General features: G+C 45.4%; 1 protein-coding gene across 1 annotated transcript in view; it reads right to left on the bottom strand.

The window, feature by feature from the left end:
- TENM2 (teneurin transmembrane protein 2) overlaps positions 1-25355 on the bottom strand; it is a 689205-nt gene that overhangs the window by 81328 nt on the left and 582522 nt on the right. Inside the window, exon 12 of the mRNA XM_015141369.3 lies at positions 18760-18906. Coding sequence (XP_014996855.3) covers positions 18760-18906 — 147 coding nt within the window. The remainder of the gene's footprint in view (positions 1-18759; positions 18907-25355) is intronic.

Raw genomic sequence — 25355 nt, 5'->3', positions numbered from 1 at the left:
CAAATCAAGGCTCTGCTACCAAAGGCAGAAATCTGATTCAGGTAAGACCTCTCTTTGATAGACTGTACCTTGAAGCCACTGGGGGAAATGTTTGACAAGGGGCTTATAGTGTTTGTCCAGTTATTTTTAAAAAATGATTCTTCACCAACAACTAATGGACAAAAACCAAAAACAAATGCCATCAACAAAAACCCCTGAAACCAATGCTTCTCAAATTCTAATGAACATCACAATCACTCAGGGATCTTGTTAAAAGGTAGATTATCATCCCGTTTCCTAAGGTGGGGTTTGAGAGCCTGCATTATTTATGAGCTCCCAGGTGATGCCTATGCTGTTGCTCTGAGCACCGTATTTCCAGTGGCTAAGCTGTAAACCAGCGTTGCTGAAGGTGTGCTCCCTGACTACCTGCTCTGGAATGATGTTAAGATGCCATCAACCCAGACGTACCGAATTCCTGAGACTAAATATTGGGAACCTGCATTTTTTTTTTTTAATTTTAAGATGGAGTCTCACTTTTGTTGCCTAGGCTGGAGTGTAATGGTGCCATCTCGGCTCACTGTAACCTCTGCCTCCTGAGTTCAAGTGATTCTCCTGCCTCAGTCTCCTGAGTAGCTGGGATTACAGGTGCCCGCCACAATGCCTGGCTATTTTTTTTTAATTTTTTAATTTTTATTTTTAGTAGAGACAGGGTTTCACCATGTTGGCCAGGCTGGTCTCAAACTCCTGACCTCAGGTGATTCACCCGCCTTGGCCTCCCAAAGTGCTGGGATGACAGGTATGAGCCACAGTGCCTGGTTGGGAATCTGCATTTTAAAGAAGATTCTCGAGAATGATTATTTTGCTCACTAAAGCTTGAGACCCCTGTTCTGAGACAAAGCCTTCAAATATCCACAGCAGTACAGCTGAGGGGCTACAACAGCTTCTCCAAACTCTGTCTCCTGCAGGATGTTAATATGCATTCCCTGAAACACAAAAATGGAGGTGGGAGGGGAGTATATGCTGTCAAATATAATTTTGGAGTCAGTTAAACAAAGTTAAACTGGTTTCTTTACAGCAGGACTTCCTGGAGGCTTTGATACATGGATAAAGACTCAATATTATGAGTCTTTAATATTGTCATGGAGCACGCAGTATTTCCTACCCATGGACCCTCTGGCTCTGAGCCCCTCCCTGCAATTGCATCTAGTGCCATACACATTGGGAAACAGTTCATGAGAACACAGCGCTCTAGGTTTGGGGGCTTTGTTCTTGGAAGGACCAGCCATACCTCTATCTACTCAATAGGCACAAGTGGCAGTCTTGTCCTTGATTGACTTCCTATAAAGTGCAGGGCTTTGGGTGATCAGCCCGAACACAAACCACATTGGTACTACCAGCACTTCAGTTCAGAGCCTCTGTCCTCCAGCTCCCAGGGTCTCCCAAGGCCAGTGCATTTTAGAGTGGGGACCCTGTGCTAGGTGACAACATCCTAGGGTCAGCAGGACAATGGAACATTAATGGCAACCATGTCTAATGAGAACCAGTGGTTGGTGCTCAGGAGGAGCTCCCTGGGTGCCTGGCCCTGGCTTAGGTACTTCAAATGCATCCCCTTGTTAAGTCACCACTAGAATCCTGGGTGCTATTAACATTACTGTCTACAGATGAGGAATAGGAGACTTTGAGATTAAATAATTCACCTATGGCCACCCTGTTTTTAAGTGGTAGGACTGGATTTTGGACCCTGTTTGCTGCACTCTGGAACGAAATCCTACACAAAGCTGCCATGTAAGGTTATGTGACTGTTATGCCGAGTGTCCAACACACAGGAGCCTGTTGTACCTTCTGCCATGCCATGTTTGTACGAGCATATATATGTGAGCTCTTTTATCTAAGGCAGTTACCGACAGTAACCATTTACATACCTATTAGAGGGTGATCTATGTTTTGGGAAAACTGCGCTGCAGAATATTTTGGTCAGCCCTCTGCCCCAGCTCCTAGCTTCACCCAGTTTCCACTTTTGACTTAAGTTTACACTTAAGTGCCTGGCCCTCTGCCAGCCACTTAAGCCTCTCTGTGCTTTCTCAGACTGTGCTGAGATCCAGCCAGCATCCAGTCATGCTCTCAAGAACCCTTTGAGGTGGGTTCTATGATCCTCATTTTGCAGATAAAGAAACTGAGGTTCATAGAGCTTAAGGGTCTCGCCCAGGGTCACAGTGCTAGTAAATGATGGAGAAGTGATTCATGATTCACACGTTGGTTGTCTACCTCAAAGCCTCTTTTTTTTTTTTTTGGCAGAGTCTCGACTCTGTTGCATAGGCTGGAGTGCAGTGGCTCCATCTCGGCTCACTGCAACCTCTGCCTCCTGGGTTCAAGTGATTCTCCTGGCTCAGCCTCCCAAGTAGCTGGGATTACAGGTGCCCTTCACCATGCCTGGCTAACTTTTGTATTTTTAGTAGAGATGGGGTTTCACCATGTTGGCTAGGCTGGTCTTGAACTCCTGATCTCAAGTCATCCATCCGCCTTGACCTCCCAAAGCCTCTTGACTTCTGGGATTACAGTGCTGGAATTAAAGTGCTGGGATTACAGTCGTGAGCCACCACGCCCGGCCTCCTTCAAAGCCTCTTGACTTCTGGGATTACAGTGCTGGAATTAAAGTGCTGGGATTACAGTCGTGAGCCACCACGCCCGGCCTCCTCCAAAGCCTCTTGACTTCTGGGATTACAGTGCTGGAATTAAAGTGCTGGGATTACAGTCGTGAGCCACCACGCCCGGCCTCCTCCAAAGCCTCTTGACTTCTGCTCTAGGTTCTTCACAGGGGGCTGGGAGCAGTCACAGCCATATATAGGTACCCTCTGAATGTTGCAGGACTTAGGAAGGGAAATACTGTAGCTTCGGAAAACATGTTTATTTCTTAGTTGTTTTCTCTTTCTCTTTCCCCTTCCTTCTTTTCCTCTCCCTGCCCCACCCCTGCTGACTCTCAACCCAGAAAAGGCCTCTGGGAATGATCTCATTTGATCAGAAATTTCCCACCTTGGACAGCCTCTGACAGGCCTCTCTGGCACAGTCTCACCCTTGTTAGCCTAGAGCCACGTTTTTTATACCTGGGGGATTTCTATCCTGGCTGCGGCTGTCTCCCCACTTTGCTGTTACAAAAACCACTGGCAACAGAGAGCAGGGGCCTCTGCTCTTGGCCTCTGACTTCCCCAAATGCTTGCCCTCTGCCTGCTGTTCCTGGCCTCTCGCTGCCTGGTCTACCCCGCTCTGTTCCTCATCAACCTCCATTTCAAAGAGCCCACTGACAGGTCACACAGAACTGAGCGGACGGCCAGCGCAGCCCAGGCCCGGCAGGGGGTGGCAGCCTGGTGCCAGACAGTGACCTGCTGGGTCCCTCAGAAAGAAAAGGGGCTGTCACCACCGACACCTCAGAGCAACAAGCCGGAACAGTTACTTTCCGCCTGAGGGGAGACCTTGTCCCTGGGGGGAAGATGAGAGGCTTGGCCCCAGAGTGGAGAGGATTAGTAGGGGGGCATGATGCTTCTCCTTCTGCTGCATAAAGAAATAGCCCAGACTGCCAGCTGGTAGAAGGGCCTGGATTTGGCTATCCTACGAGCTTCCTGTGGAATTATAGGAGTTGGAAGTACTAATTTCTAAATGATGTCTTTCCTAAACGTGGCCGTTGTCATGTTCCAGGCACTGTGCTTAGCACTCTCTGGAGATATTCTCGTTTATTTTGTTTTGTACTTATTTGTTTATTTTTAGAGATGACGTCTTGTGCTGTTACCCAGGCTGGAGTGCAGTGGCGCAATCTTGGCTCACTGCAGCCTCAAATTCCTGGGTTCAAGAGATCCTCCTGCTTCGGCCTGCTGAGTAGCTGGGACTATAGGCACCCACCACTGTGCCTGGATAACTTTTTAATTTCTTGTAGAGACAGGGTCTTGCTATATTGACCAGACTGGTCCCAAGTTCCTGGGCTCAAGCAATCCTCCTGCCTCAGTCTCCCAAAGTGCTGGGATTACAGGTTTGAGCCACTGTGCCTGGCTGTCATTTAATCTTCACATCTACTCTATGGTGTACGTACTAGGAATGAGTATCATACTGCCAATTACGATCACAGGATCTAGAGGCAGCTCATCTGTGTTCAACCCTAGGTCAGCAAAATACTGGCTGTGTGACCTTGGGCTAGTTACTTTACTTCTCTGAGTCTTGGTTTCTTCATCTGTAAAATAAAAATAATCACACCAGCTTAACAGGGCTGTTGCAAAAAAAAAAAAAAAAAAAAAAAACCAAATAAACCATAAGCAGAAGGACTTGTTGTGTAGTAACCATTTGTTTACTTCCACTTTTGAGATGGAGAAACCCAGTCCTAGAGAGGGTCAGTTACTTGACGAAGGTTGGGCAGCTGCTGGTGGGTGGGGAAGCTGGGATTCACGCGCAGCTGGCCCAGCCTTAGACTTGCTATTCTTCTCCCCTACTCTATGCTTGTCCAGCAAGCTGTAGTTTGGGAGGTCAGAGTTCACCCAAGAACAATCCGCAGCAGCCTCTGCCTTTCCTCTTGTTTTAAAGCAGGATTATGAGGCTTTCATACCTACTGCACCAACCCACAGGAAGTCAATGGACAGGATGAGGCCAAGTCAATGATACAGATGAAGAGCAGTACAACCCTGTCTTCATGCCTTACTGAAAAGATGTATTTTATATTTGGATTTTCTTTGCATTGATAAAATGATGTCAGTGGTATATAGTGACGTGGGTGTCACTGTCTGTATGCATGTTTTTTGAAATCCTAGAATGAAATGTATTTATCTCCCAATAATCTATTGAATAAAAGACAATTCCTTCCGATCCCAAACACTTCTCATGAAAGCTTTTATTCATTCAATTCGTGTAACAATGAGTTGACCAAGGCAGACAAGGACCCTGTGATTATGGCCCTAGATTCTAGAGGGGGAGAATAGACAATAAACAAATGAATGCCTGATGGACTTAGAGTGACAGTGTTCTGAAGACACTAAGTAAAGCAGGGTAAAGGGCTGGAGAGTGATGAAGGAGGGGATTTTCTGCTTTAGACAGGGAAGTCAGGGAGGGCTTCTCTGAGGAAGTGATGTTCGTGTAGAAACCTAAATGAAAGGAGGAAATGAGTCATGGAAACATCTGGAAGAACACTCTGAGCAGAGGCAACAGCAAGTGCAGAAGCCTAGGGTGAAAGTGTATTTGTGAGTTGTAGGACTGGCAAGATGGCAGGTATAGGGCAGAGAGGAGGAGGAAGAGAGAGAGGAAATGAGATCAGCATGGAAGCAGGGACTCACTTATGCAGAGCAATGGAAGCCACTGCGGCAACCTAGGTGCCATGCTACGGGAGATGAGAGGCCCTGGCAAGGCTTGCGCAGGAGTGTGATAGGATCTGACTTCTAAAAGGATTCTTCCAGCTGCTCTGTGGGGAACAGATTAGAAGCTGGAGGACCCATAGTCCAGCCCAGAGAAGTTGTTGGCATGATCTGAGTGGAGGTGGAAAGCTACTAAGAAATCATGGCCTTAAGGATTAGGAGTAGGGAATGGAGAGGCCAGGTAATGGGGCATCCAAAAATCTGTGTGGCAAGATGCATAGACAAAGAGAGCATGTCAAAGGCCTATGCAATGGCCACCCTGGCAGACAGTGTGCTAGTTGGGTAGTGATGATATTAGTGTTGCCCATTAAAGGACTAAGACTTTGAGTGATGGACCCCAGGTAGGCTGGGGTTTTCTCCCTGGTTCTATACTCCTTGAGCCACAAATTTTCTGAGTGAGCATGGCAGAAGTAAGAGCAGGAGAAGCTTGCTCTGGGGACGCCGTTTCTCTTTTCTGCATCTGTCTTCTCCATGGATTCCACTTTTCCAGCATGACCCCAGATACCTAGCGGCTTTGGACTCTCTGGCACACCTGGTATAAAATTACTTTCAGAAAAAGGGTCTGAGAGAAGAATGAACAAGGCATTTAGAATCAAAAGAACTGGGCTCCAATCCCAGCTCTTCCACTGTTTGACTCTGGGCAAGTTAACCTCTAGGCCCTCAGTTTCTTTGTTAGTTAAATGAAATCCTCTAAAAGTCAGCAATGAATGCAAAAATTTTTGTAAGCCTGTGTGGCTAAACGGAACATGGCAGTGACCCACCCAGCTTGGGGTCACCGGTTCATGATCTCTGAGGGAAGACAGCACTCATTCCAGAGCCAGTGGGGATGAAATTGAGGGAAATGTATTATAACAGGGACCAAAAGATGGGCTCCTGATTTTGAAATGTATGCATTATTTGAAATGGTGAGTTTTTGATGGGGAGGCAGTGTGTGTTTTTAGAATCTCTGAACTCACATCATACGGGGAGATGCAAACACTCAGAGCAGCCATTTAAATAAAGGGGCATTAAGTTGCTCTGTATAAACTTTCTAGTCAAACCTTACAACAGGCCAATGAGGTTGATATCATTGTTTCCAGTTTAGATGAGAGAACTGAGTCTCAGAGAGGTTAGATCCTTTGCTCAAGGAAGCACAGCTAGTAAGAACCTGAGTCAGAATGTACAGCTAGGTCTGTCTGATTCCAAAGTCTGTGGACCCCAGCAGTAAATGGCACAGCATCACCTGTCCTAAGTGGGGCAGGGGGTATGGCAGAAGCAGCAGAATGTCATAAAAGGCAATGAACCAGGGCCAGCTATCACTGCCCTCTCCCAGCAAACTCCTTCCACATTCTTCTTTTATTCCAATAGTCTTGAAGGAGGAGGATGAATCCTGGGAAGTTGGAGCCTTGACTCCTCTCTGGATGACAAGCTTCTGTGAAAAGGACCTCAGTGAACCTAGGAATGTACCCAAGGTCCATATGCTAATCAAGTGGCCACTGCCTCAGGATGCAGAGCTGTTTGGCCTGTCTCTCCTCATCAGCTGGCCCAGGGCTGGCGCGCTCGGAGGAATCCCTCTGCCAGCACTTGAGCTTCCCTTCAAAAGGTATGCATTACGCTAAGTCAGTGGTTCTCAACGCGTCAGCATCATCTGGACACTTGTGAGAAATGCACATTCTTGGGCTTCCTGCCAGACCTACTGAATCTGAAACTCTGAGGGTGGGGCCCAGCCATCTGTGCATGAAGCCTTCCAGGTGATTCTGATGCTCACTGACGTATAAGATGTATACGAACCATTGTGCTGACTGTTCTGCATGCATTAACTCATCTCAGCCTCACAGCATCCTATGAGGTAGAAGTTAGCCCTAGCTCTGCTTTACAGAGGACAAAGCTTAAGCTTAAGCTCATATCTTGAGGAAGTGGAGGAGCTGGGACATGACCTGAAGCTCAGATCCCAAAGCCTCTTGACTACCCTGCCAGGCTGTCTCCTCTCCCTGGGAGAAAGAATGCCTAAGTGCAATGGAGGGAATATAACAAAAGACCACGCCTGCTTCTCAGCTGTGGTGTGTGTGTTTATAATAACTCAAGCAGATACATCAGCCTTCTGTCTGAGGGCAGGCATGGTTGCAATTTTGAAGACTGAGATGCTATGTGGTGGGAGGCACAAACAAATATGTTGGCTGTGTTGTGCTCTGCCCAGCACTGCATGCAAACCCCATTCTAGCCTCATCCTCCTCCATTCTCCACGTGGACTAGGCTGCAAGGTACCAGGCTTCTCAGAGGCCCCACACAGGCATTGCTGTTTTTTGCCTCCGTGCATTTGCCATTTCCTTCATTCACAATGCGTTTCCCTCCTTCCTTGCCTAATTCCTTTATATCTTTTAATATTCAAGCTGTACCTATTTTGGAAGCCTTCAGTGCCTCTCTTGTGAGCGGCCATGGTCTCTTGTCCTTGCTTCTATTATGGACCCTTAATACATGGCTCTGCAGTGACAGCTTTTGTATGTATTTTACTTTCCACCAGAGGGAGGATTCTTTATGGGCAGAGTTTGAGTCTTTCTCGTTCACATGCCCAGCCACAGAGTGGGGGCTTGGTATATGTTTGTTGAATGAATAAATGATTTTGGTGGTGAGGGGTCTGTCCAGGAGTGTGGCTTGTGTGGGAGAGGGTGTTTTCTGTCATTGCCATCAATGACAAGAGGTCTGAGCAGGGTTGCAACTAGGAAGAGGTGAATGAAGGGCTGAGGGGGCAAAAGTGAAGGTGGCACTCACTGTGAGGTGCCCTAGGCACCTCCACTCATTCTAATCTAGGTCCCAGGTCTGAGACAGATCTTGGCTCCAACCAGTAGTGGCAGGCACCCATTCTCCTGAGGGTCACTGGGTCCTTCTGGTGGTGACATAGCATTGAGAAAAGCACACTGGATTTTGAGCCAGGAAACCAGGACTCCAGTCTCAGGTCTGCCCTACCTGCTCCTTGGCCTTGAGCAAGTGACTTTCCCTCCCTGGGCTTTGCAGCTGCTGGGGACTCTATATTTTAGCCTTTTCGCATCTGACATTTCCAGACTCCCACAAATGAAATCATCCTGTGATTCTCATAAATGAAAGAGGTAGTGTGCCTCAGTGCACGTGGCCATGGAGTTCCAGGAAACTGAAGGGGATGGGGAGAGCTCCATGATGACATACCCTGAGGACAGGCAGAGGAGGAGAATCACCGTGGAAAGGTTAGGTCTTGGTTGTGAGTGGGGAGGAAGAGAAGCATTAGGCGCAGCAGTTTGGGGAACACCTTGCAGTTTTCTCTGGATTTGCACTTGGCCACAGAGTTCTGGCCCCTCTCCAATCCCCCAGAGCTCTTGGCTGAGAAGATAGAAAGTCAAAGAAAAGAGCACAGGCCTTGGGCAGCTGCTCTTGCTGTGCTGCTTGCTAACACCTTGCTATTTAAAGTCCAACTGCTCAACTCTCCCCTGCTTACCCCCTGGCATTTCAGTGCCTAAGCACTTTGTGGCAAAAATGCGTTCCAAATCCAAAACTGGAGGGAAAAGCTAACGTCGACGGTATTTTTAAGCATGCTGCAGAATTCGTGTTTCTGCAGGGCGGAGGTTGTTCAAGCCCTTATGCTCTGCCTTGCTCTGAGCCCAAACACAACAAACACTCAGGTGCTGTGAGGCACCCAGAGGAGGGCTCTTGACCCAGGTTCTGAATCCTGCCTTGGCTATGTTTTTGCTTTGGGAGTTTGGACAAGCCACTTCACCTCTCTGGCTCTTAGTTTCTGCTTCTATGTAAAGGATAATGAGAGATTCTTAGGGCTCTTGTGGGGATTATGATTTATTTAGGCAATGTGGGTGAAGTTTTAGCATGGGCCTGGCCCTTGGTAAGGGCTCAATGCCTTAGGGTTTTGGACATCACGTCCTTTCAAATCAGGCCCATGGACACTGCCTGTTTTGGGACCATCTGGTCCCTCAGACAGATATGTTCCTGGGACATTAAATGTCTATATCGGATTTCTCAAGCCTTGGCGTTATTGACATTTTGGGTCAGATCATTCTTTGATTTGGGGCTTTCCTATGTGTGTAGGGCATTTAGCAGCAACCCTGGCCTCTACCCGCTGGATGCCAGTAGCACCTCCCCACCTCCCCGCCGCCATGACTCATGAATGCTTCCAGTCACTGCCAGATGTTCCTGGGTGAGCGAGTTGCCCCAGTAGGGAACCACCAGTCTGGACTGGGAGGAAGACTGTGGGAGCAAGAGAACTAGTGATGGCACGAGGACCTTGCCTCTTTATTCCAATGCTGGTCACAGAGACCAGGGGATGGCAGGGGTGTGCCTGCCACCATCTAGGGCAAGACTCTGGCCAAGGCACAAATACAGGAAGCCAACATAACGATATCAACATTACCTCCTTGCCACCAGTGAAATCTGCGTTTTCATCCTTTAATTCCCTAAAATAAGTCCATAGTGATTTACATGATTAAAATTTTTTTTCAGATTATGCATTTTCATCACAATTTCATAATGAATATTTGATTTGTCATCTAATCGGGAGAAAAAAACATAATCCCTTCAGAGACACTTAATAACCATTTAAACTAATAAAGACTTGATTAAAAAAGCCTGAAAGTGCTGTGTTGGGTAAATTATAAACTTTAAATACCTTTTTTTAAAAAAAAAACAAAAACAAACAAAAAAACTAATTCAATGGTCAATTACACGTACCAGGAAAAGGTTTTCAATGGAAAAGTTTTGTCTTTGAGGTGATTTTTTCTAAGGCTTCTTTGCAGCAACACACATTCTGTACTTGTTTGAATCTTCTTCAGAAACACCGTCCAAAGTTTTTGAGTGTTTTAGAAAAAACGAGCCAATGGCTTTAAAGGAGAAAAGCCATATATCATGGTGGTTAGCTGAAAAGCCTATTCTGAGTCTTAACTTCTTGAGCCTTTGTATCCTTATCTGTATAATGGAAATAATATGATGAAATAGACTCATTGAACTTATAGTCTAGTGTGAAGAAACAGAGAACCTACAAGAATAATAGTTTGAGAAAATTTAGGAGTGTGGTATTTCCATAAAGGAAACACTAATGGTTGATGGGAGAGAGACAGAGGAAGACTGCATAGTAAGTCCTTCTCAGGCATTTGAGCTGAGAACTGAATGACTACAATGAGCCAGTGACACAGTGTGCCTGGATTGGGCATTTCCACCTTGCACTAGCAAAGACTCTCGGGTGGAACTAATCTTTGCACTTGTGTGGTCTGAACACCAGCCAGAGTGGATGAGGCTGAGCTTCCGGAGGGGATGGGGGAGGACAGGTCAGAGACAAGGCAGGGGACACACAGAGGGCCCTCTAAGCCAAGGTGAAAAAAAACCATCTGATTTTGATTCTAACTTCATGAGAAACCCTTTGAGAACATGGAATGATGAGATTTACAGTGTATTAGGTTGGTGCAAAATTAATTGCTTTCAGTGGTCAAAACTGCAATAACTTTTGCATCAACATACCAAAACAGTCCCTCTGGATGCTGTGTGGAGGAACAGAGAGCAGACAGCAAAAGGAGTAGCAGGGAGACCACTTGCGAGGCTGTTCCTGTAACCCAGGTGCAGGACAAGCTCAGCACCGCGCTTGGCATATGTAAGCTCTCAAAAATCTTACTGATTATAATTTTTATATGCAAGAGAATAGGTTCTATCTTTCTTTCTTTCTTTTCTTTTTGAGACAGAATCTTGCTCTGTCACTCAGCCTGGAGTGCTGCAGTGGTATGATCTTGCCTCACTGCAGCCTCTGCCTCCTGGGTTCAAGAGATTCTCATGCCTCAGCCTCATGAGTAGCTGGGACTACAGGTGTGAGCCACTATGTCCGGCTAATTTTTGTATTTTTAGTAGAGACAGGGTTTCGTCATATTGGTCAGGCTGGTCTTAAACTCCTGACCTCAAGTGATCCACCCTCCTTGGTCTCCCAAAGTGTTGGGATTACAGGTATGAGCCACCGTGCCCAGTTGGTTCTATCTTTTTTCTAAACCTCAGTAGAATAAAAGAAAACTGAACCTCTACCTTACAGTTTTCTAAACAGAAGATTCTCTAGTCAAATATGCCCAGGAAGTCAAAGATCTTATTTCAACTGGAAGAGCCAGAATAATTTCAGATCCCTGTTGCTATGTGTTCCCTGAGGATCTCAGTTGAGGCTAATTCTACTTCCCTCCTAAAGAAGAGAGACCCAGCATCTGGCCAGCTGGCAGTGTCCTCAAGGCCAAGTTTTCCTCCTAAGCATTAGATACATTGCTTTTCTCTCTGGGAGCTAATCAGGGACTCTGTTTATGGCCCAGCTACATTTGCCACAAGGTCTTTGGACTGCAAAGGCAATCCTCATCCAACCCAATTAATAGCACAATGTTGTACTTTTAAGCTGTTCCCCACCCAACCAATCCATCAACATGATTGGGATATATTAATCAAGGCATTTACAATGGGTTCACCAAGCTTTGTCTCTCACTGGAGGAAGAAACTGGACTATTTGGGCCTGGGAACCAGAACCCTTTTGGAGTCCCTGAAGTCCCAAGCTTGGCTCTGCTAAATGCACAGACAAGGTGAGTTATTAATTAACAAGTGAGATAAATGCTGGAAGAGCATTCCTGAATCGTGTCAAACCAATTTGGATGGTTATGGGATGGGGAGGGAGCGGAAGGAGGCAGTGGGCGAGGGGTGCGTTTTGTCTGTTCCAAGTGCTTTGGACAGACTCCAGTGTTATTTCTCCTCATTTAGACCTGGCTGGAGTGCCTTGGATGGCATGCCCGGAGCTCAGGCCAGCATCTACGTCTCTTAACCCAAGGCAGCCTCTTTTGGAGTGAAGCAAGGAACCAAGCCTTGCAGATGGAGGTAGGGTGGGAAATACTGCTCTGCGGAGAAGCCAGTGTGGAGTCCTTCATTTACAGAGGGAACTACAGAAACTGCTAGTGGTCTGAAGAGCCTCTACCAGGGGTTACTGATACACAGATCTGTGGCTTTGAGGACACTCCATGGGAACGAGCTGAAGAGCCTGGCCTTAACACTGGGCTGGGCTTTCTCTCATGTCATGCTCCTGACACCCATTCATGTGACAGTCCCTTTGCTATGCTCCCACTGAACTACTGCCATCTAATAAGATGGTCCATCCCTGTCACCTCTCACATGCTGGACTGTAATAATAATAATAACAATGTGTTTATCCACCTTTGTAGATGGATAGTGAGCTCTTTGTGGACATGTGTCATGTTTGCTTTAGTATTCTAAAGGCTTATTTTCAGGGTCTAACATTTAGTAAACCCTCAACAAATGTTTGTTAAGCCATAAATGAATAAGCTAATGAATGGATGGATGGATGGATGGATGAGTGGATGGATGAATTCGTACCCCAATGACAGAGAGTTAAAGGTTTTTAAACGTTGAAACAAACATTAGCCAACTCTCCACCCAAGAATGGAGAACTTCTAAATCATACTGAAGTCATTCACTAAGGACCTAAATGGAAAAATATCTTCAGGTCTTTTTTTTTTTTGAGACAGGGTCTCACACTGTCACCCAGGCTGGAGTGCAATAGCGTAATCACGGCTCACTGCAGCCTCAACTTCCTGAGCAAGCAATCCTTCTACCTCGGCCTCCTGAGTAGCTGGAACTACAGGCACATGCCAGGATGCCTGCCTGGTTAATTTCTGTATTTTTTGTAGAGATGGAGTTTTACCATGTTGCCAAGGCTGGTCTTGAACTCTTGAGCTCAAGTGATCCACTCACCTTGGTCTCCCAAAGTGTTAGGATTATGGGCGTGAGCCACCATGCCCAGACTTCATGTCTTTTCAGCTACTTATTTCTTCCTGAAATAAAATTCCCCTCTCCTCACTGCACTCCTGTGTTTTGGGGATTCTAGGGCAAAGGGTTTGGGGCGTAAGCACTGTGACATTAGGCTGGGTCAGCCCACCCAGGAAAAGCCATTATTTTAAAAAGTTTATCTCAAAATGTCACCTGCAGAGCAAACACACTTGTATCAGACACTCTGGGTTGCTTGGTAGAAGTGCAGATTCTTGGATCCTATATCTGACTAATAAATCAGAACCTCTAAGGTAGGGACTTAGAAATCTGACTTTTAAACAAGCCCTCCACACAGTCACGCAGCACTGAAGTTCAATAAGCACAAAGTTAGACTCTTTGTGGTTGTGTACACTGGAAAAATTATTGGTTGGATTCCATCTATATGAATTTGGTCTCCTTTCTAGAAAATAACATTAATATTAATAATGTCAATGCTAGCAGCAGCCAATATGTAAGGGCATCTATGAGCCAGGTGTCTTGTAAAATATATCACATACATTTTCTCACTTAAACTTCACACCAGCTAGTGGCATTGGCATTGCCATGCCTATTTTGCAGATAAGAAGATTGAGACTTTGAGAAGCAAAGTGACTTGCAGAGCTGGGATACAAAGGCTGACTCTGAAGCCCAAGCTCTCAATCAATTATGATGATACAGTGTCACCTGTTCAGAAACCAGGGACGTGAAAGAGAAGGTGCAAAACATCTTTCAATGCTGTGTTGAAACAGAACGGGAGGAAAAAGACATCTCTCCTAGTTTAGTAAGGAAGAAAGTGATGCGGGGTGACTGAGGACGAGCTCAGCCTAAAAAGGGCTTCCTCCTACCCCTATGTCCAGGTGATGTGGTTATGACATCGCCTCCCTTGGTCTCCACTGTCACTGCTGCCCACAGATGGGAGAAAGCATCTCATAGGATTCCACAGGAGCTTCAGACTCACTCCTATGCCAGCTTGAAATGATGGGAGGGCTAGGGCTCCTGACTCTAAGTTCAGGGTGATAAAGGGGAGTGGAGAAGGAGTAAGGACTGTCTCACCAGGTCAGACGGTCTAACAACGCCTCCTCACCTTGAGGTTCCCACTTTTAGAGGAACTCTACACCCTCTCTCCTACCCCTGGCTGTGATGAACTAAATCTCGCACCTCTGTCTTGGTGGTGATAATTAAATATTATCCGCCTGTCACTTGGTGCACATGTTGTGTGTATTCTCAGACTTTAATGAGCTGGTATTTGTCTTCTGTAAGCAAAAATATTTCTTTGAGTCTCTTCTTTTTCAAATTGGGGTGAGCAGTTCAAGTGAAGATCTCTTACTACTAAAAAGACAGTCTGCTGGCTGCCATGTCTGTCTGAACCATTTCCACTTCTTTTTAGTGGCCATGGGCAAGTAAGGCTTGTCCCTTCAGAATCAGCCATTGCTTCCTGAGGTTACATGAGCGGCGGTCACATGACTAGGGGTGTTTGGAGACTTTGAAAGCCAAGAGGATGAGAAGGCAGGGAATCGGCATAAACTGTTTTGGCGGGGATATTCTAAGGCAGCCTTCTCCAACAGGGATTTTCATCTCAACACTGCTAACTACAGAGCATATATGAGTGAAAGTTTTCTCAGTTCTTCCAAAGGAGGTACTTTATCCAGTACCATTCTAGATGCACAGGAGAGAAGTTAATTCATTGCATAGATCGGATGGCTTAGGACAGTGGTTCTCAAGGAGGACCTGCATCAGCGTCCCCTGTGTCAGCACTGCTGGGATATTTACTAGAAATTCAAAGTCTTGCACCGCCCTCCCCAGACTTAGAGAATCAGGAGCTCTAGGGATAGGGCTTAGCACTCTGTGTTGAATCAAGGTGGTTTTGCCACATGCTGAAGTTTCAGAACTACTAGTGTCCATAAAGTATTAGGGCTTAATTCTCTCATAGAGGAACCTAGGTTGAAAAAAGACTGTTAAAGGTTTCAGATATCTCTATCTGTATTTGTATCTATATCCATCTCAGTTTAAAATAAAAAAATATATATCCCTTCAGATTTTTTTTCGAGTGTTTCTAGATGGAAAAGTGATTTGCCTTTTCCAGTCCACTTTGGTAGATTGCTGTATTATTTTGCCCATTCACGAAATTTATAACAATGTGTTCATTGCAGCTGCTCCCCGGGTCTGCATTCATGTTCTTCCTGGGTGCCTCTGACCCACTGCCAGGTTTATAAACTCATATAGCCCTTCTTGAAAACTCACAAAGCAGGACAGAGACTAGGGCAGAACTCCCACCCCCACCCCAACCAAACAAAAAGAGTGATATAATTAGTGTGCTGCAGGATTAAATCTGGAGTTGATGAGGAGCAACCTTAATATTTATCAATAAACAGCAAAGTGCTTAGCACACCTCCTAGGGAAGTCATTAACCATAAAAAGGATACTCTACACCAAGGAATCTCCTCCAAAAAAAGAACTCAGTTAATTGTGAATTGCTTACGCCAGGTGAGACAGAATTGGTGTCTACCCTTCTCACCTGACATAAGCAACTCTGAATTAACTGGGAGTTTCTTTTTATAAACACCATGCAGCCTTCTTTTTTTTTTTTTTTTCTTTGTGGTTAATTACTTCCTTGGGAGGTTTGCTTTTATAGTTCCCATAACAAGGCCATTATTGTCTTTAGCATAATCACTGCCTCATTTGCTTTTGTGCCCTGCCTTTAGACTGCTTTGTCTCTGCCAGTCAGGGGGGGATCCTGAATTGTGCCTGGTGGGCAACCCTTAGGACTGGGGACCCTGTGAGCCTCTTTTAGCCCCATCATTACAGGAATTTGGTTTTGGCCGGGTGGGAGCTGGGATCAGGGGTAGGGCTGGTGGGGAGGGAGGTGGGTAATGCAGGGTATGCTGGGGAGATGGTCCCCCAGACTTTCCTCTCTTCCCTCTGTGCAGCATTCCAGCCATTTGTTATGCTTTCAGCTGCTGACACCAGGAACAGGGAAGGGAGCCAGGAGAGCATCTCCTTTCTGGAAGTAGAAGCTGATCTGTAAGCAACCGCTGTGCTCAGTGAAATCGCCAGGGAGGCAGAAGGAAAAACAGTGAATCTTACCAGCAAAAGTCGTGCGATTCTGACTTGGAAAAAAAAATGCATTATGTAGTTATGCCTTAACTTGTTAAAAAATGAATTAAAGTGCTTTCTCTTTTGGCTCTGTTTCAGGAGAGAGAAAATGAATGAATGGGAGCTCTGTAAACCACATCAGGTCTGTAAACTGTTTTGATTGTGTATTCCTATCAGTGTGTGCACATCTGTTTATTTACAAATTACATACAGGCACAATGGCAATCATAAATTATGGAAACTGCAAAATATCCATTAAGAGGATGAGAACAAATAAAAATAGAGTATCTAATACTCTCATCCACCACCCTGATGGATTGCACCCTGCTCTGGACATCACTGAAAGGACCTGTTGGGACCAGGAAGGCAGTGATTGACTTTGGCTTGGTCATTCATATTCCTAGGTTTCAATGGCTGGTCCAAGGTGGCACTAAATACATTTTTGTTAAATCAAATGATTGGACTCATGGATCTTCTTACACTCTGAAACAACTTCTGCTCCTAGTGAATTCTGACCAGTTAGTAATTTTGGTGGGGGTGGATAACACACCTGTACTAAATTCTAGGGAACATTCCACAGTATTCTTAGGAGATCAGGTGGCCCACAGGCTAAGCCAACCTCATTTAGCCCCAGAAACTTAGCACTCCATCAGGAAGTAACATGGGGAAATTCAGCTCAGAGGTTTAGAATTGGGGACAGAAAACTATTCCTGTAAAGGGCCAGAGAGTAAATATTTTAGGCTTTGATGGCCAAGTGGTTTTTGTTGTGACTCCACTCTGAAATGGAGAGTGAAAGCAGCCCTAGACCAAACATAAACAAATGGGCATGGTTATATTCCAATAAATGGAGAGGTGTGGGTTAAGGGGTACAAAGTGTCACTGATGCAAGATAAAGACATTCTGGAGATCTACCACATAGCATAGTGTCTATAGCTAACAAAGTAGTGTATACTCAAAATTTGCTAAGAGGGTAGATCTCACATTGAAATGTTCTTACCACATAAACTTCTAAAACCAAAAAGTCACCCCACAACAATAATCACAAAGAGAGCAGTGTGGCAGGCTATGTCTCAGCAACAGCTGAACAGGCAGGCTTCCCTGACAACTGTTTTGGCACTGAATGAATGATTAGGTTAAATATTATAGGCGGAAAGAGCCAGCGCCCTTACACAAAGGCTGGAATGTAACAAAAGCCCACCAAGAGTCTTGCCTAGGCCTTTCCTGGGCCTTGAACCTTCACGAGATAATGAAGGAATTCTTACATTCCTCGTACCAGGACCCGTTTAGGATTAAACAAGTTTTATTGGGAGTCTAAAGGAACTCCCCAGACCTCCACACCTTAGCTGGAGACAAGATAAGGGTTATCACCCCTGGCATCAGGACCCATCTAGATTAAGCAAATTTACTGAGGCTCTGGAAGAAGCTCTCCAGGACCCAAACCTTAGTTATAGATTAGATGGAATCAATCACTTGTGTCTTCAGATGAATGCACACTTACACATAGACACATAGCTTAGAAGGTATATATGCACTGGAAAACTTTGTAATTTTGTGTTGGCCTGTGAATGATCTCTGGCCTTCTCCCTGTACCTGGGAGAGTTTATTTCTGGTTACTTCCCCAGTTTGTCTGCATCTTGTTATTGAACCTTGAAAACAAGCAGCCCGACCCTTGGTTCAGTCAGTAGGAAGAAACTTTGGGAGGTGATGGACATGTTTATGGCCTTGATGGTGGTGATGGCCTCCCAAAGTGCTGGGATTACAGGCGTGCGCCACCATACCCAGCCATATACACAGCTTTTATATGTTGATTATACCTCAATAAAGCTGTTTAAAAATTTATAAACATCAAAATTTGAATTCACATAATTTACACACCATCAAATATTGTTATTTTTATGATTTTTTCCCCCCAGCCATTAAAAATGTTAAAACTATTTTTAGCTCACAGGCCAGGATTGGTCCATGGACCATAGTTTGCTGACAACTAGTTAGAACAGACACTTTGGAGCCTCAGTTGGGTTTGGGTCTCAATTTTACTAATGGTGGTTGGATTATCTCGAAAAAGTTACTTAATCACTCTTCAGGCCTTGGTTTCCTCATCTGTAAAGTGACATCTCAAAGGGCTGTAAGGATGAAGGCAGCAGGCATTGCTTATGACAGCCTAGTGTGGTAGGCATAGATTGTCATCCTCATTGTCACCGACTGTTGTCCCCAGCCCTGAAAGGTCTGGCAGGACTGGTCACCCTGAAGGCAGTGCCAGGGTCCAGCCACCTTTATGTGGCAATGGACACTTGGGAATTCTGAGCCAGCATCAACCCCAGTGCCTCCAGCTGGTGTCTCCCAGAGATCCCCCCTGGCATAAGGATACCTGTTCTCTGCTGCATTTGCTTCAAAGAAAATGTTACAACAACATTTGACAATAGTGCAGGGGAGGTCTTTCAGAAGAAAAATGACTCATGACAAAAGCATGGACAACGCTCTGATCTTAGGGGCTGGGAATGAGAAGATGCGTGCTCACCTCCCTCATTATCCTTGTTATCAGCACAGGAAGTTTCCATGGCAACGTTGCATCCGGGCCCTCTCCAGCCGGTCTGGCAGACACACTGCCAGCTGTTCTGACCCAGTGTGCATCTCCCGTTACCGTTGCACAAGTCAGGGCAGCCATCTGGTTGGAGAAATGGAGAGGATGAGAAGGAGGGACGTGAGGCTGCGCTGGGGAAGCAGGGGAGCCATGCAGAGGGGAGCAAGGCCGCAGGGCAGCCGCTGGGCCAGCCTCACAGTGGGGCCCGCGCCTGCCTTCCACAGAGTCAAGGGAGCAGGCAACGCATGCAGTAGCAAGACAGAGTGGGGTCGCAGATGCAGGGGATCCCCAGTGACAACTGACCTAGGTCAGAGGCAACCTTCCCAAAGCGGGGAGTTCAATGCACATCCCAGACAACTAAACCAGTGCTGAGCTGACAACCAGACTAGCTAGGCTGTGATTTCCAGCCAATAGCTCAGGATCAATGCTACTGAAAAGAAGCTTTTCTTTCTTTCTTTTTTTCTTTTTTTAAGAAGTGCTCTTCCATAGAAGAGAAAAAATTCCCTATCAACCCAGGATGGAGGCAAAGTACCCGCCATCTTTCAGAGTTTTAAATACATATTTACATAGGATTATCATGAGCTTCTCATGACCGAACACTGGATGGTTCTGCTGAGCTATTTTCATATGCTTGTACAGGTAATACTTAGTTTTAAGGGGCACTTAAAGATGTTGGCTGCTTATCACTCAACCTATTTATGGCACGATTTGAAAATACTGCAGGATTCGAAGGCTGTGGAGGGTATAGATGCTGGGTGCCATGAATCGGGGAAAGATAGAAGAAAAAAATATATGTGCTTGCGGGAAGGGTGGTGGGGTAGCAGTAGTTCTTATTTTGTGGATTTCTTTTCCTTTATTGGTGTGTGTGTGTGTGTGTGTGTGTGTGTGTGTGTGTGTGAGCATGCGCTCACGTGCCTGTGCAGAATCAGCTGCCTGTGTAATTTTCTAATTACTCCAGGACCCAAAACAATTGCAGCCAGCACTCTCCTGATCTGAGTTTGGACAAAGGGAGTCTGGGGGAGGAAAGTGGAGAAAGGAGGTGCACTAAAGAGAGAGGGGAAAGGTCCCACTAGCAGAGCCTCCGTGACTCTTTATAACAGGTAGGAGAGAAGCAGAGAACTACTAGGATGTGGCCACACTCACAAAACCTTCATGCTGGCAAGAATTCCTAGACATCTTCTCATTTTTCTTTCTTTTCACAGCTTTATTGGGGCGTAATTTATACACCATAAAATTCACCTGGTTTAAGTGTACAATGCAATGACTTCTAGTAAATTTGCAGAGTTGTGCACTGGGATATGTTTTCTTACTTAATTTAAATATACCCCAATGACCATTAATTTAATTTTCCCCAGAAAGTAATTTCCTCGAATATCTATCTCGAATCCTATCTCTACCTCTGCCACCATCTCTGTTTCCATCTTTTTCTACGCCTATTTTTAAACTACATAAAGTGCAGGCTGGATTGGGCCATGGCGGAGGATAAAAAGCTTTGTAATGATGGAAGTAATTGATTTGAAACCTTCCTGGCCCAAATCTTGTGAATCAAAAGCATGCATCTCCCCTATTCCTCTCTCCAGTGTTCCAGAGGCCTTCACCTAGCATATTCCTTCTTTTCTCTTGAGTACCCCTTATGAGAATGCTGATAAACCTAGTATGTGCATATGGCACTGGTGGGAATTTGAGATAGGGTCTCACTCTATCACTCAGGCTGGAGTGCAGTGGCATGATCATAGCTCACCGCCACTTTGAACTCCTGGGCTTGAGTGATCCTCCTGCCTCAGCCTCCTGAGTAGGTAGGACTGCAAGTGTGTGCCACCAAGCCCAGCAATTTTTTTCTTTTTAATTTTTAGTAGAGATGGGATCTTGCTATGTTGCCCAGGTTAGTCTTGAACTCCTGGCCTCAAATGATCCTGCAGCCTCGGCCTCCCAAAGTGCTAGGATTACAGGCATGAGGCATTGTGTCTGGCCGGTGGTGGGAATTTAAAGGCATCTTCCTAAGAAGTAAGGTCTCAAGGGTATGCAATTAAGTTTTACTTCTTTAAGAAGAGGAGTTTCACTCTTCAGTGTTTGCTGCCTCTCATCCTTTCCAGAAGGTGGTATTGGATTGGGATCTGGGTGAGGAGTGCATGCAACAGAGGAGACCTATGTGGGGCACTCCCTAGGGAAGCTGAGCTGTCTTGAGAGGGCAAACAAGGAGACTCTTACCAGGGAAACAGTTTTCTTTTGTTGCACAGCCTGGCGCTAAGTCCAGCAGGCAAGTAAATCACCAGTGTGGGCACACCTGGAGAAAGCTTGTTTGGTCTACACACCTCTCCTCACAAAGCCCAGATTCACATTTCCATGCTTTTCCTGACTGTGGCCCTGCCTGGAAAACCCCTGTTCACTTCCTACCATGAGAGGGTATGTGGAGGGAAAGCCATCCCCAGTTGCAGAGAAATGCCACAAACATTTCTGCAGGAACAAAATGAGCTCAGTAGGAAAAGCCCAAGGGACATTTCACAGATTCTCAAGGAAAAGAGAATTTCTTCAACCTCCAGCTACCTTCAGCTTTAACAATTTCTACTGGTAGAGTTTTGGGGAACGGATCACAGAAAATACACTAAATGACAGACCTATCAACATTTGCTCAGCATGGTATCTATTTGGTGGAGCTTTGTTATTTAGCTACTTTGAGGTCTCATGTCTGACTAAATTCATGTCCAATGTGTCAACAGAAGCCTCATTGTATAGGAAACCCACGTCCGCTACATCAGATTTAAATCTGCAAAAAACACTAGCGTGTCAGTCAGAGATACGCACCCAAAATACATATATTTCTAGATTGAATGAGGCTTTTTTTTTTAACCCCTTCTCTTTCTCTCTTGCTTCCTCCCCACCCTTCCCCTGCCGACCAACTGAAGTGAAATAAACAGACCACAGTAGCAGGTTTTCTCCACATCACATGAGGAAGATGAAAACATGAGCAGTAGGAAGCTGGCAAATCTCTGAGAAGTTTCAGGGTAGCTGGGAATTAATGGACGGGACTTAGCTTTTAGCTTGAAGAGGAAGAAAACAGCCCTGGTAGGTGCACGGCGTTGCTAGGCAACCCCAAGCTAACTAACCCCAGCACAAGTTCATTCTACGGGTGGCCTTCTGAGGAGGTGATCCTTTGTGTTTGTAAAGTGCAAAGCCAGCTTCTGCTTAAGGAAAAACAAAACCTAGGAAGTAATTAGTCTGGAGGGCAAAACAGGTATGAGGTAGAGGCGTTTCTCTGGAGAGGATGCTATAACTGAAGTTGGATTGTGCTTATACTGCGGCATCCAAGTATAAGCTTATACTGGGGCATCCAGGAAGTCTCCTATAGGAAGTCTTCTGGATTTCAGGCTGGTACTGCCTGTCTCCACGACCACTAATATAAAGCCCCTTAAAGCATACCTGTTTGGTTCCTCTTTTATGGAGCTAGAGAGAGCTGGCTGCCTGGAGACTGCAGGTTCTATCATGACCCTATACCAGTGGTTCTCAACAAAGGCAATTCTGTACCCCTATTTCTCTCCAGAAAACATTTGGCATTGTCTGGACACTTTTTATTTTTTATTTTTATTTTTTGAGATGGAGTCTCACCTTTTGCCCAGGCTGGAGTGCAGTGGTGCAATCTTGGCTCACTGCAGCCTCCACCTCTCAGGTTCAAATGATTCTCCTGCCTCAGCCTCCTCAGTAGCTGGGACTACAGGTGCATGCCACCACATCCAACTGATTTTTTTTCTGTATATATACATATATATATACACACACACAAACAACGACTATATATATATGTGTGAATATATATATATATATATATATATATATATATATATATATATATTTTTTTTTTTAGTAGGGATGGGGTTTCACCATGTTGGCCAGGCTGGTCTTGAACTCCTGACCTCAAGTGATCTGCCTGCCTTGGCCTCCCAAAGTGTTGGGATTACAGCACTCCAGTCATGAGCCACCGTGCCCAGTCTGGAGACATTTTTTGATTGCCACAATTTGAGGAGGGTGCTACTGGCATCTCGTGGGTAGAGGCCAGTGATGCTGCTAAACATCTTACAATGCACAGGACAGGTCCCACAGTGAAGAATGATACAGCCCCAAATGTTAACTGTGCTAAGGTTGAGAAACCTAGCCCTAGACATAAACCTCCATGAGATCCAAGATTTGGTTGTTTGCTGTTGAATCCTAGAGCTTGGCCTGGTTTTAGGCATGTAGAAGGTGCTCGAATGGATTAAAAACAATCAGTGCGTGCTATATCTTTTCTGTCTGCCTGCCTTGTATCTATAAACTCTTCTGAGGGTCATGAGAAGATAATAGAAACTTCCTCTCTAAGATCAAAAGTCCTCTTCCCACGGAGAATTTTCAAGGACACCAGTGATATGAATGGACTAGTTCTGTCATATTCCAACCTATATAGAGAGAGGTGATGTGGAAATTTGGGATTTAAAAAAACCTACTTTGGGAGGCCGAGGTGGGTGGATCACCTGAGGTCCGTAGTTCGAGACCAGCCTGGCCAAAATGGTGAAACCCCATCTCTACTAAAAATACAAAAATTAGCTGGGTGTGGTGGCAGGTGCCTGTAATCCCAGCAACACAGGAGGCTGAGGCTGGGGAATCACTTGAACTCAGAAGGCAGAGGCTGCAATGAGTCAAAACGGTGCTATTGCACTCTAGTCTGGGCGACAGAGTGAGACTCGGTCTCAAAAAAAGGAAACAACAACAACAAAAACAACCCACACCCTTATATTCTGATGGCCCCTAAATCTTCAATTCCAGTCTTCTGACCTCTAGACCTGAACTCCAACTTGCATCTCAACATAGCCATCTGTTCCCCACCTGTACACTCATAAGCATCTCAAACTCAAAGGAATTCTGACTCTTTACCTTTCCTCCCCACAAACTCTGACCCCTTGAGCAGTGCATGGCACATCCAGGTATCTACCCCATTGCCCACCACTGAAACGTTGGAGGCATTCTTAATTATTCCCCTCCTCTCCTGCATTCTCGTCTCTTCTATCTAATTCCAACCAAGTTCTGCCTAATTTTCCTATAAACTGCAAGAACTCCTATCTGTCCTTCTTCCTAAATATCTTGGAATCTGTGCTCCACTTCCACCCCTACTGCTACCACATTAACCCCAGCCACCCTCATCTTTGGTGCAGATGCTTGTCAAAACCTCCTAACTGGTCTCCCTGCCTCCACCTCTCACATTCTGGACACTGCTGGAAACACTTCAGTAGCTTTCCATTGACCCATGGGTAAAGTCTGAAGTCCTTAACTGGGCTTGCTGACTTCATATGAACTGGCTCTTACCACATCAGCCTATCTCAATATCCCTTTAGCCTTTGGTTAGACTTAAGCCACTTGGCCTTTCCTTTTCACTTTTCTCACCTCCCTAACTTCAATACATCCTTCAAATCCCCACTCAGAAGTCATCTCCTCCTGGAAGCTTTTCCAAAGCTCCCAAGCTCATGCCAGCAGCACTGGTCATGGCATCTTTATCCTTTCCTTTATGTGGTACTATCCGCCCTACTGTATCACAATTGGCTGGTACCTCCTTGATGCTTGCTAGGCCATGTAGCAGCCCTCCCTTAAGACATTTTACTGTCACCTGCTGGAAAAGTGCCATAATAAATGTACTCATTGTCATTACCTACATTTTGAATGGTGCCCCTCTTGTGAACTGAACAGCTGCCCCAGGCGCTCCTGCTATGGTGTAAAACTGTCAGGGAGGGACCATGTCTAGATTGTTTGCTCTTGGAGTGCCACTACTTAATAAGTACTTGGGGGAAATGATGAATGAGTAACTCTGGCTGAATCCAATGGCTTTGGCAGAGTGGAAACGAAAGAGTTTCCAAGACTCTACACATAAAATTCCAACCACTAGAAAAAAAAGTCTGTCCACACAGTTACCAGGTAGGCAGGCTTTTTGCCTTAACAAAAATTAGGCATGAACAAAATAATGTCTACAGCATGGTAAAAAGGGAAGCATAAATGCACTTGAAGAAAGCTATAATTACCATAAAAGGCTTTTCTAAAAAAGCATCAAGAAATGTTCTGCCATGTGCAGCAATTTAAAGGTAGAAATAAGTGGCTAATACTGCATGAGGAGTATGAAGAGAGAAACAGGATTTTAATATTCAACATCAAGCATGCCTAAGAAAAGCATAAAGGGCAATACCCTATCCAGATGGAAACGCAAGTAAAAGCATAAAACAGGCTGCATGGAAATGCAGACAGATGACAGGGAAAGCCAGAGAAGTGAGATGTCCCTGCTTGCTTCAAGAGACCATCAGGAAAGCACCTATACCCTAGGTTAAACTGAGGTGAAAAAAAAGAGTGTTTTGTTGTTGTTGTTGTTTTGCTTTTCTTTTTAAATTTCAACTATGGGGAAAACCTTTTTATTTTTATTTTTTTATTTTTTTATTTTTTAAAATTTCAACGATGGGGAAAACCTTAGCCTGGTTTGGAGTCAGAGTTCTGGGACTGGAATCTGCATGTCTCTCTTGCTGTCTGTG

This window comes from Macaca mulatta, chromosome 6 (assembly GCF_049350105.2).
Source record: "Macaca mulatta isolate MMU2019108-1 chromosome 6, T2T-MMU8v2.0, whole genome shotgun sequence".
Taxonomy (NCBI): domain Eukaryota; kingdom Metazoa; phylum Chordata; class Mammalia; order Primates; family Cercopithecidae; genus Macaca; species Macaca mulatta.
The sequence above is the reverse complement of the archived record's forward strand: the minus strand, read 5'-3'. Positions and strand labels throughout refer to the sequence as shown.